Source organism: Chiloscyllium punctatum, chromosome 5 (genome assembly GCF_047496795.1).
Source record: "Chiloscyllium punctatum isolate Juve2018m chromosome 5, sChiPun1.3, whole genome shotgun sequence".
NCBI classification, from domain to species: Eukaryota; Metazoa; Chordata; class Chondrichthyes; order Orectolobiformes; family Hemiscylliidae; genus Chiloscyllium; species Chiloscyllium punctatum.
This window is the reverse complement of record NC_092743.1, coordinates 34797189-34810119: the sequence shown is the minus strand read 5'-3', so window position 1 is coordinate 34810119 and position 12931 is coordinate 34797189. Positions and strand designations below refer to the sequence as shown.

The 12931-nt window shown below is 40.6% G+C and overlaps 1 protein-coding gene across 1 annotated transcript in view; it reads right to left on the bottom strand.

Annotated features, from left to right (window-relative positions):
• Positions 1-12931, bottom strand: part of LOC140476973 (corticotropin-releasing factor receptor 2-like) — a 211056-nt gene that overhangs the window by 182952 nt on the left and 15173 nt on the right. The window contains exon 3 of the mRNA XM_072570019.1: positions 6388-6472. Within this exon, the coding sequence (XP_072426120.1) occupies positions 6388-6472 (85 nt within the window). The remainder of the gene's footprint in view (positions 1-6387; positions 6473-12931) is intronic.

The following is a 12931-nucleotide window of genomic DNA, read 5'->3' as shown; positions in this document are numbered from 1 at the left end:
ATGTTTGATCAGCCAAGACCTTATTGAATGGTAGAGCAGACTCAAAGGGCCGAATGGCCTATTACGATTCCTATTTCTTATGGTCTAACTTCCAACTCCCCTCTGACATACAAAAATCTAACTGGCATGTACTTTTTTGACTTCTATCTTTCTTCATTTTGAAGTAAAGGAATTACAATAGCACTTTTCCAATCTGAAGGAACCTTCCCCAAACCTTATGAGTCTGAACTGACCCACATTGGGTTTTCAATGTGTTTGTTTCAAATATCCCAATCAAATTGCTTGTCGTCATATCATTATGAAGCAGGATTGTGACAAAGCCTTCTGTGCAACCAAATATTTTTGAGCACAATCCACAAAGTTACATGATTAACCCATTCAATGCTTGGTCAGTTTAAGAGCTTTACTCCTGATGAAGGGCTTATGCCTGAAACAACAGTTCTCCGGCTCCTCGGACCCTGCCTGACCTGCTGTGCTTTTCCAGCACCACACTTTTGACTCAGTTCAAGAAATACAGAAGCTATGGCAGTGATTGGCAACAAAAATCTCCAAAACTCAAAAGAATTCCAATAAGCAAAGCAGTTATCGTCACCACATTCTTGTATTGCAGTGAGACTTGGGCTGTGTGATCTTATTTCAGCATATTAGAGCGCCAGTGAAATTCCATGTAAATTGCTGATAAATTAAGGGAGGGGAGAGGAAGGGAGGGGTAGATATGTTTGGCGGTGGTATCTTCCAGCCTCCTGCTTGCTTTACTACTGTAGGTGGGCAGAAATGGCACCGTTAGCACCCTCTTATTCTCTGCTGACCATCACCACCTGTTCCATTCACTCCTCCTCTGTCTTGGTCAACAGCATTCAAGCCATCATTTTTACAACCCTTTCAGTTCCAAAGAGGAGTCATATTGCACTTGAGACGTTAATTCTGTGTTTCTCTCTCCATGGATGCTGCCAGATCTGCTGAGTTTTTACAGCACTTTCTGTTTTAATTTCAGATCTCCAATTATGACTGTATTTTGGTTTTTATTGTGAAATTGGCCATGGGGCTGAAGGTTGCAGATACTCACTGCTGTCAGTATCCTGGTGATAGAATTTATTACAAAGTTATTTTCTCCTGATAAATTATTTTATAATGGAGTTGAGAGGGTCCATGAAGTGGAGGTAGTGCACCTCAAATTCCATCTACTCTCAACGGGATGATCCTGAACGAATGATGGTGTGGATCATTATGTTGTATGCCCTTTTCAGTTCTGGCTACCTCTGCACATTGGAGGTTTGGAGTTGCTGCAGGTAAAGGTCATCCACCTTGTATGGCTCAGTGCAATCAGTAATATAACTGCGCCAGGTATTAAGCACTATGTTCAATTTGTTTGCTTGGATGCACCCTGCTCTACAGTGCAAGAATATTCTGTGCAGCAGAAACGCAGACTACCAGAGCTGAGGCCATTGTTTGGACCAGAGCCCCATTTTGACTTTGCCAGATGACAAAGGATGCTATTCTGTGATCCAATTTCAGTTTGTATCTTGATTGTGTGTTGTTTGTTCCACAAAGCACGATCTTGTGTCACATCATGACATGGTCTTTTCCTGTACTATTCTTTATGTCATTCCCAGTTGGTCACTCTGTTCTTAAAGAGGAACCCATGGATCTGTAGCTTATTCAAATTGAACCTGCCTCCACAACACTCTCAGGCAGTAGATTCTGGACCTTAACCACTTGTTGTGTCAAAATGTTTATTTTTTCAAATTGCTTTTGCATCATTGTAATCTGTGCATATTCTTTCTTGATCCTTTTATGGGTGGAAACATTTTCTCCCTAGAATCTACCCAGATCCCTTATGATTTCAAAAATCTCCATCAAATTCCCTCTAAACCTTTTCCCAGGGAAATTTGGAAATATATCTTTGAGTCAGATGTTTAGGTTACCTCTCAGATATCAATGTTGTTTGGATGTGAACATTGGAAGTATGGTCAGTAAGTTTATAAATGACACAAAAAAATAGTGTTGTTGTGGGCAGCCAAGAAGGTTACCTCAGAGGACAGAGGACATTGATCAGATGGGCTGATAGGCTGAGAAGTGGCAGATGGAGTTTAATTTGGTTAAACGTGAGGCGTGGCATTTTGGAAAGGCAAATAGTGAAGAACTTACTTAATGGTAAGGTCCCAGGGAGTGTTGCTGAACAAAGAGACCTTGGAGTACAGGTTCATATTTCCTTGAAAGTGGAGTTGCAGATAGACAGGGTAGTGAAGAAGGTGTTTGGTACACTTGCCTTTATTGGTCAGCACATTGAGTAGAGGGGTTGAGAGGTCATGTTGCAGCTGTACAGGACAATGGTTCGACCACTTTGGAATACTGCGTGCAGTCTGGTCTCTCTGCTATAGGAAATGTGTTGTGAAACTTGAAAGGGTTCCGAAAAGATTTACAACGATGTTGCCAGGGTTGGAGGGTTTGAGCTATAAGAAGAGGTTGAATAGTCTGGGGCTGTTTCTCCTGGAGTGTCGGAAGCTGAGGGGTGACCTTATAGAGATTTATAAAATCATGAGGGGCACGGATAGGATAAATAGACAAGGTCTTTTTCCTGGGCTGGGGGAGCCCAGGTGGGGCATAAATTTAAGGTGAGAAAGGCAAGATTTAAAAGGACTCTGTGTTTTCATGCAGAGGGTGGTGCAAGTATCGAATAGTCTACCAGAAGAAGTGGTGGAGGCTGGTACAATAACAACATTTAAAAGGCGTCTTGATGGGTATATGAATAGAATGTTTTAGAGGGATAGGGACTAAATGCTGGCAAATGGAAATAGGTTAATTTAGGATATCTGGTCAGCATGGATGAGTTGGATGGAAGGGTCTGTTTCCGTGTTGTATATCTCTATGACTATCTGACTGTATGATGAGGAACACAAAGAACTAGGAATCATCTGGCATTAAAATGGGTGGATTGGTCATAGTGAGGACAGTGGGGAAAGAGATGCTAATATTCTACCCTGAAGGATCCCACTTTATTGTCTGTGCACCTGCTCAAATAAGGCTGAGAATTTTCGAATCAAAAGCATCATAGGGAAATATAGGTTAGCAAGTGAATTCATTTCGCTGCTGCCAACTTTTCTGCTGTTTGTTTCTGATTGCTAATGTGTTTCTCACCTGCTGTTAATGTTTCAAAAGGATTTGACAATAGGTACTTCTCTATATTTCCCATATGGCTCTTCAGCTTTATTAGACACTTCCAGGTTTTGTTTATACAATATCTACAAGGTATATTCTTTTGAGCAGCCTTTACAGAGACATAAGCAAATAAACATTCCACAAGGTGATCACAATGTTGCAGCTGTATCTTTGATGGCTGTATCCTATTAAGCTTTTCAATCTATCTTCTTAAAATCAAAATGATGATTAAACAAAGTGAGCTTTGAAGACATAATGCACTAATTTTAATTTTGGTAATGTAGTGTTAGAATGGAATATAAAACAATTTTTTTCATATTGATTGGTAATAGTGATGCTGCCAAGTAATAGACTGAGTTGAACCCACCATCCTGATGACCTCTGGTGTGTGAGTCAAAACATTTAGGGTCATGTATGAGGATTAGCTGATCAACCATTGTGTAGGTTTAAACTAACTGATGGTGCTTATTAACCTCATAATGCTCTCTTCATTGTTACAATTACCAATTGTAGCATTATTGGTCAGCATTGTTGTTGGTGTGGTCAGCTGTTTAAGTAAATATGGAATTGAATGGCTTGTATTCACGATTCATGAGAATGTTTCCAGAGTTGAGGAACTTCAGTTATGAAAATGGATTGGAGATGTTAGGATTGATTTTTTTTTTAGGAAACAAGTTTTAGAGGGCATTTGACTGAGGTTTTCAAAATCTGGACAGATTCTATGGAGAAAATGTTTCCACTCATAAAAGTGTGGGCGGCACGGTGGCACAGTGGTTAGCACTGCTGCCTCACAGCGCCAGAGACCTGGGTTCAATTCCTGCCTCAATTCCTGTGTGGAGTTTGCACATTCTCCCCATGTCTGTGTGGGTTTCCTCCAGGTACTCTGGTTTCCTCCCACAGTCACAAAAATGTGCAGGTTAGGTGAATTGGCCATGCTAACTTGCCCGTAGTATTAGGTGAAGGGGTAAATGTAGGGGAATGGGTCTGGGTGGGTTGCGCCTTGGCAGGTCGGTGTGGTCTTGTTGGGCCGAAGAGCCTATTTCCACACTGTAAGTAAGCTAATCTATCAAGAAGGAATGGGCATGGATTTAAAGTAACTTGCAATGAAACAAAAGCAATATGAGGAAAAGAAAACACACAGCAAGTGGTTAAGGCCTAGAATCTTCTGCCTGAGAGTGTTGTGAAGGCAGGTTCAATGGAAGCATTCAAGAAGTAATTAGATAGCATCTGAAAAGGAAGAATGTGCAGGATTATGGAGAGAAGGTGGGACTATGGCACAATGGGTATTGATCATTCAAAGATCTGAGGCAGACACAGAAATGGACTCCTTCTGCACTGTAATAATGTTTGCTATTCATTCAAGGGATATAAGCATCACTGGCTGTGCCAGGATTTATTGCCCATCCCTAGTTGCTGTTGAGAAGGTGGTGGTGAGCTGTCTTCATGAACGGCTACAATCCATGTGCTATAGGTAGACCCATATTGCTAAGAGGGAGGGAGTTCCAGAATTTTTACTCAACAACACTGAAGAAACAGTTATATACTTCCAAGTCATGATGGGAGTAGTTGGGCGGGGGGGCACTTGCAGGTGCTGGATTAGTGGTGCTGGAAGAGCACAGCAGTTCAGGCAGCATCCAACGAGCAGCGAAATTGACGTTTCGGGCAAAAGCCCTTCATCAGGAATAAAGGCAGTGAGCCTGAAGCATGGAGAGATAAGCTAGAGGAGGAATTGCAGGTGGTTGTATTCCCATGCTTCTGCTGCCCTTGGCCTTCTACATGGAAGAAGTTGTGAGTTTAGAAGGCGCCCTCGAAAGATCTGTGGTGATTTTCTGCAGTGCATCTTGTAGATAGCATACACTATTGCTTCTGTGCATTGGTTATAGACGTTGTGACGGTTTATGGGTGTGGTGCCAATTAAGTTTTGTCCTGGATGATGTCAAGCTTCTTGAGTGTTTTTGGAGCTGCACCCATTCAGACAAGTTAAGAATTTTCCATCACACGCCTGACTTGTGCTTTGTAGATGGTGTACAGTTTTTAGGGAACCGGGAGATGAATTACTCACTGCAAGCTTCCTAGCTTCTGACTTGCTATTATGGCCATGATGTGGCTAGTCCAATTCTGTTTCTGGTCAATGGCAACCCCTAGGATGTTGATACTCAAAGGGATACTCGGGATTGGGAATGCTATTAATGTCAAAGAATGACGGTTAGATCATCTCCTGTTGGAGATGGTCACTGTCTGGCATTCGTGTGGTACAAATCTTATTTGCCATTTGTCACCCCATGCCTGGATATTTATTGAATTCAGATGCCACCATCTGCCATGGTGGGATTTAAATCAGGGTCCCCAGAACATTGTCTGAGTCTCTAGATTAACGTTCCAGTGATAATACCACTAGGCTATCAAGTCCCCTCTAGTAGTAATGGTCGAGTTTATATTTACAAAGTGCCTTGCAATTGGATGTGGACTGCTTCAGTATCTGAGGAATCATTGGTGGACATCCCGACTTCTGGCCTGATTCTGTGATTCTGTATGCAGAATTGATTGACATTCAATTGAATTGCACTGAGTGAATCATTTATTTTCTACAGACTCTGGTGAAAGAGAAAACCTGCACAGTTCTACACTAAATGCTGGTTAAATACATATGACAGTTCATTTACTGTGCAGCACAGTTAGTTCATGTTGCTAAAGCCATATTCACCTTATCTATGACTGGCTAATGAATGATATATTTTGAGTGAAACCGAATTGAAAGAATAGTTCCTACTCCAACAGTGTTAGTTGTCTGTGAAGCCACCTTGTGGGCTCTGTTGCTGAAATTTCTGACTCGTGCCAATTAGAGGTTGTCTCGAGATATCGACTCATTCCACAAATTGGAGACTCGTCAACATTTGATTGCTGTACTCACAGCTGCGAGATTGCTCACCGGTAGATTTACATTGGTACAATTTGACTGCTAAGTACAATGCAAATTAAATAAAATTCTCATTTAAATGAACTTGCCAAATGCCACTAATAGAAGTAATTCTCACTCACTTATTCATTAAAAAACATAACTTATTCTGACCTTATTTGACTTAAAGATCCACATGTTTAAATGGGACTTTTTAAAAATGCTTTCTTAAGTTTCACTTCCCAATCTTAATAGATCCCAGACTCAATACCATAACACAAGATAGATTTGGCTATATCACATACCATAGATAATAATAATATAAAGTGTACCTGTAATATTGTATAAAGATGATAAGGCCTCACAGTACTGTTCTAGCAGAGCTGAAAGCAATGATGAAACACAGGGCAAGATGATCTGTGAAAAAGGAATGAAAGAAACTGTTGACATCTAAATTTAGATAGAGAACAGAAAAAACATACATGTACAATTGCTGCCACAATTCAAGACTATCTATTTTGACCTCTATAGCTGCTAAGATTTTTTATTCATTTATGGGATGTGGGTATTGCTGGTTAGGCCAGCATTTATTGTGCATTTCAGAGGACAGTTGAGAGTCAACTACATTGGGTCTGGAGTCACTTATGGTCCAGACCAGGTAAGATGGCAGCTTCCTTCTCCAAAGCACGTTGGTGAGCCTGATGGACTTTTTTTTCCCAACAATCAGCAATGGATTCATGAACATCATTGGACTCCTCATTACAGGCTTTTATTCAATTCAAATGCCACCATCTGCCATGTTGGGATTCAAACTGGGACTTGAGAACATTACCTAGATCTCTGGCTGAACAGTCCAGTGATAATATCACTAGGCCATTATGTACGCTTTTGTGGTGATGGTACAACTTGCATAACCTCATAACATCTCAAAACAATTCACAACCATTGAAGTAATTTTGAAATGTAGGAACATATGTCAGCAATTTGCGCTAAGCAAGGCCACACAAAAATAAATATAAAAGTCACAAAATTATCAGGATTTTAGTGATTGTGGCTGTGTTTGTGTGTGTGTGTGTGTGTGTGTGTGTGTGTGTGTGTGTGTGTGGTGGGGGGGTCACGAAGGTGGAGCAACATTGGTTAGGACGCATGATCTTGTCCACTTTAGCCGAAAAGCAGACTATTATTTAAATGGCAAGAGGCAACACTGCAGTACAAAGGAATCCTGGTGTCCTTGCATGAGACACAAAATCATAGAATAGAATCCCTAAGGTGTGGCAAGAGACCATTTGGCCCATCAAACCTGCACCGCCCTCAGAAGAGCATCCCACCCAGTCACATTGCAAGGTCTCCCATGAGAACATGAGGGGAACATATGGCCTCTTCAGTGATACTTTGAGGAAAATCCTAGAATGATCCATATATAATATAAAAAACATATATTACCTATATTCCCATAATCCCACATTAACCATGGCTAATCCATCTATCCTGCACATGTTTGGAATGTAGGTGGAAGCCAGAGCACCCACAGGAAACCCACACAGACATAGAGAGAATGTGCAAACACTAAACAGACAGTCACCTAAAGCTCGAATCAATCAATGCTAATCACTGTGCCAAAGTGCCAGCCTGTTTGCATGCAATTACACGAAATGTTTATGAAGGCAAATGGACATTGGAAAAGTTATGTCTTGCCACAACTGTCCAGGATATTGGCAAGACCACACCCAGGTTTCTTTTACAGATTTGATCTCCATAGTTAAGGAGTAATGTACTTGCATTAGAGAAGTGCAGATAACGTCTAATGGTTGATTCCTGTGATAAAAGCATTATCTCAAGAGGAAAACACAGTGTTCAATGGAAGTTAACAGAATGGGAGGTGATATTACTGAAGCATTCAAGATTTGCGGCACAGTGGCTCAGTGGTTAGCACTGCTGCCTCACAGCGCCAGGAATTTGGGTTTGATTCCAGCCTCAGGCAACTGTCTGTGTGGAGTTTACATGTTATCCCTGTGTCTGCGTGGGTTTCCTCCCACAGTCCAAAGATGTGCTGATTAGGTGAATTGGCCATGCTAAATTGCCCAGAGTGTTCAGGGATGTGTAGGTTAGGTGCATTAGTCAGGGGAAATGTAGAGTAATAGGATAGGGGAATAGGCCTGGGTGGGATACTCTTTGGAGGGTCGATGTGGACTTATTGGTCCAAATTGCCTGTTTCCACACTGCAGGGATTCTATGATTTACAAGGAACTCAGCAAAATAGGTGCTGAAATGTTTCACCTCAAGGAAAAGTCTACAATTATGAGGCGCAGTTTGAAAATAAAAAGTGTTCCATTTAAGACCGAGATGAAGAGAAATTGATTGATGGTCATTAATCTTTGAAAATCTTTGTCCCAGAGAGGCTGTATTTTCAAATTTTTGCTGATCAAGTAGTCAGGGATTAAGTCAGAAATGAAAATGGAATTAAGTGAGCTAAGTAAAACAAACTCTAGGAACTTGAACAGCCTCCTCCGATTCCCAATGACATCAAGATCATATGGACTAGTTATGTAGACCATTCCTGTACCTTGGGAGCCTCCTCCTACCAAAGACAGACATAGACAATGAAATTCATCATAATTTCTAAAGTGCCTGCTCTGCCTTCAGCTGATGGAGGATTAGAATATTTAAGGATCGGAATCTCAAAGCTGGGTCCACAGCCATGGTTTACTGAGAAGCGATGATCCCTGTGTTCCACTTGAAGACTTATACAGCTGACAGCAGACACCTCAAAGCATGGGAGAAGTACCAAGAATGGTGTCTTCATGAGATGCTCTAAATCTGGCAGTAGTGAGGTGGTCTAAATACAGCACTCTCTTCCAAATCCCAACTTGCCCAGCATTGAGGTAATTATCAATTATTGCTCTGCTAAGTGGGACAAGCCTTTACATGTCTTGCAATGGACTATGAAGCAATTTCCCTACTTGGAACTGAGTCAGTGCAGGAGATCCGCAGGAGGACAGCTTTAGACACTCAAATTGAAGCAAAATACAGCTGATGCTTGAAATCTGAAACAGAAACAGGAAATGTTGAAGAAACTTGCAGGTCTGGCAGCACGGTAGAAGAATGAGAATTATTTAACTCAAAAAACGTAATATTGTTTTCCTGTCCACAGAAGCTGTCAAATCTGCTGAATTTCTCCAACACTTTTTGGTTGTGTTTTATATTACATATGGTTCATTTTAGGATTTTCCTCAAAGTATCACTGAAGAGGCTATATGTTCCCCTCATGTTCTCATGGAAGACCTTGGCACGTGACTGGCCAGAATAGAGAAAGTTCATTCAGGAAGGCAACAATGAGATACATCATTGGGAATGGGCAGAGGTGAAGCTGAGGCATCAGGATGAAGGCACAAGCATTCAAACAATCCATTCACCCAAATCTTTGATCACCAATTTTCGACACATGGCAGAGTCTGCTGATCATCATGGCACTTATCAGCTATCTCAGTATTCATCAAACTGGGGTCGAAGCAAGTCATCCTCAATCCTGAGTGACTGCCTAAGAACAAGGATGATGTTATGACACTGAGCGTAATCCAGCACTTTTCTTCAAATAGTGTCACCTGAGAGGGCAGATACCTCATCTGAAAAAGTGAACCTTAAACAACCAGCACAGCAAACTTTATTTTAACTGGCACCTTATCAGCCAGACTGGAATGTCTGAGTAGTTATGCTGAAAACAAAGTAAACAGTGTTGTGTATACCCCTGTATTATGCTTCTATTACTTACTGTATGTAGTTTACATTGAATTGAGGAGGTGTGTTGATGTTTCTACATTGATTTTTTTTGAGGGATGTTGATGTCTCAAAGCTTCGCTTGGTCAAGGTTTACTGCGTTTTTGCGTGGCTCTTAATTACCCAGAATACCAATACACCCATGGTCCCATAGGTGCCAGTTAATAAAGGATTTGCTGTACTCCCTCAGTGCAGCACCAATGATCTCAAATCAGTTATCTGTTGTTCGGTCATTAGCTGAGACCTCTCTATTACCTGTCCAGTTAGATAACTACCATTGTACCACATTCACAATATTTATTGAATGGGGAACAGTTTTGTTGTATTCTTGGGATAGAACTATTCCTTGACATTCAAATGGTCTTGATAAAATTATTGAGAAACATTGCTTAGGGTGCCTTGCCCACAAAATGCAGGGATAATTCAATTCAGTCAATTACCACCTCATCAGTCTACTCTGAATCAAATTCAAAGTGACAGAAGATGTCATCAAGTGCCATCAAACAGCTCTTCCAGATCAATAACATACGCACAAATGTTCTGGGCCACTTAGTTTCTAACATCATTAATAGCTTTAATCCAACCATGTATAAAGAGCATAATTGATGGGATGAGAGTGACTGTCCTTGACATCAAGGCAGCATTTGACTGTGTGTAGTATCAAGGAGTCCCAGCAAAAACTGAAATCAGTTGGGCTCAAGAAGCTCAGCATCATCTGGGACAAAGTCATCTGTTTCAGCAACTTGCCATTCACTAACGTAAACATGCATGCACTACAATACCAATGCACAGTGGCAGTGGTTTGTACCATATATGTGATGTACAGCAGAAACTCACCAAAGCTCCTTTGACAGCACCTTATAAAACTATGGACAAGGGCAGCAATGACATGGGAGCACCACAACAAACAAATATTGTCATTCCTTCACTGTTGTTGGGTTAAAATCCTGGAACTCTGTCTTTAACAGCAATGTCTATCTACTATTGGGTCTACCTACACTATTCAGACTTTAACCATTCAGGAAGGCAGTACAACACCACCTTCTCAAGAGCCATTAGGAATGGGCAATAAATGCTGGGATGGCCAATGATGCATACATCCTAACAAAAAATTCTAAAAGTTACCTATCACTTCAAAACCTCCCAGACTAGTTACATCATTCTATCTACGATAGCTTGCTTCTTAAAGTAAAGTTACCATAGAGGTGCCTTCTAGACGGTGACTTGGCTCTGAAGAGAATGACAGAATTCCCAGCCTTACTGATCCTGTAGACAGTTGGGAATTTAGATTAAGCCAGTTAGTTTACATTGCCTCTTCTTTTGTTCGTATCAAAATGCACCACTTCACACTCGTCTACAATAATTTCATCTGTCAGGTATAGGTAATTTCAGCAGTCTATGCTTTCCTGGACTTTACATTTCCCTCCTGGTGTTTTTAAGGGAGAGGGACACTCACAAAATTCAGTGTGTGGCCATGCTAACACCTACTTTCCCTTCCCATGATCTGTCTAAAGTTTTACAGTCACTTAAATGCCTCAATCCCCCACTGCTATCTCATGTTTGACTGAGGAAGGAACACTCTCTGTGGGAAGCCCAAATGTGCACAGGCTGCTTTCAGATAATGTTGGAGGGTAGGTCGGGAGGAAATGGGACACCTCCATTGTGAGTCCCCTAGCCACATTACCACCCAAGATCACATGACCCCAGACTCTCATAACCAGAACCTCCTGCATCCCCCCTTTTGATATTGCTGGCCTCACCCTGATGAAATCCCAAGCTTAATTTAGAATCAGTCCCCTGCAACCCTCTCCATTAGGCACAGCCTGCAATTTCAGCAGATGCCAGGGTTCTCTTGTAGGGCCAGAAAGTGATCAGACATAAAATTGGTCAGTAAGTCTCTCAGGCAGGACTTACTAACCCTGAGGAGCTGAAATCTCATCCCGAGTCTATTAATGGTCAATTAAAGAATTGGGGACAACCACTGTTTCCATTGATTTCAATGGATTTTTGACGTTTTGAGCTGACAAAGTACGATTGAGTAATGCAATACCGATTACACAGAAATGCAATGCATACATCAGTCAGTAGATGTCAGGTTTCTTGCTATAATTACATAATCTGCCAACATTGACATTATGCCCTGCATAACCAAGGGCATAACTACTAGCATTGCAGTAATAATTGCATTTAAAAAGAAATCAGCTTCAGTTTAAAATCCAAAAAATTTAATTACAGGTCACTTCCTTAGCTTCAAACTACTTGTCTTTATGAGTGTTGATTTTTACTTTAAATTCAAGGTACAATTTGTTTTGTACAGGATTCTAAATTTTTCACAGAAATTTGTGGCTCACAATTCAAAATATTAAAATGTAGGTGTGTGTCTCTAAATAAAAATACACACATCTACACCAAAGGCTATTGTCACAGTTAAATCATGTTTGACCTGGAGGATATCCATTCTAGAGACCACAGACAGAACAATGTCAGGAACTTTCTAAAAATCTGACTAAACATGGGATTGAGAATGAGACATTGAGGAATCTCTAATTGGAATGGAACAACAGATTTAGTTCACAAATATATTTAATCTTTTCAAAAATTGGCTGATTACACAATTCAGTTACACCTCTTAAATAAACCAAAATCATTTTATTTATTGTGACTTTTTTTCTTAAGTCAATTTCACTCAATTCCAATAAATTCTATCAATTTTACAGCGGCTGTACTCAATTCTGACCACTTTCATTTTTCTGTTTTCTAGCATTGAGTTGCAAGGTTTCATAAAATGATTAGGGTGCACAAAATAAAATGGTTTAGAAGTAATTTATTTTATCTGGATCAAGTGCCAAAGGCAAAGAATTCCAGCTTTTTAATTTGTCTTAAATGTTTCAAAATGTCAGTGAGAGGAACTAGTTTTTTGAAGATTTGGTTCTTGATTGAACTTTTTATTGAAAACATGTTTCCAGGCCCCTACATGTCAAAATGACATTTTTAACATGTATCCTCCTTAATCTCTGTGCCAGTTCTCTCTTCTCCCAAAGCACTGACTCACAGGAATATGATGCCACAGGTACCAGATTCTTTCCAACAAGTGGCTACTCT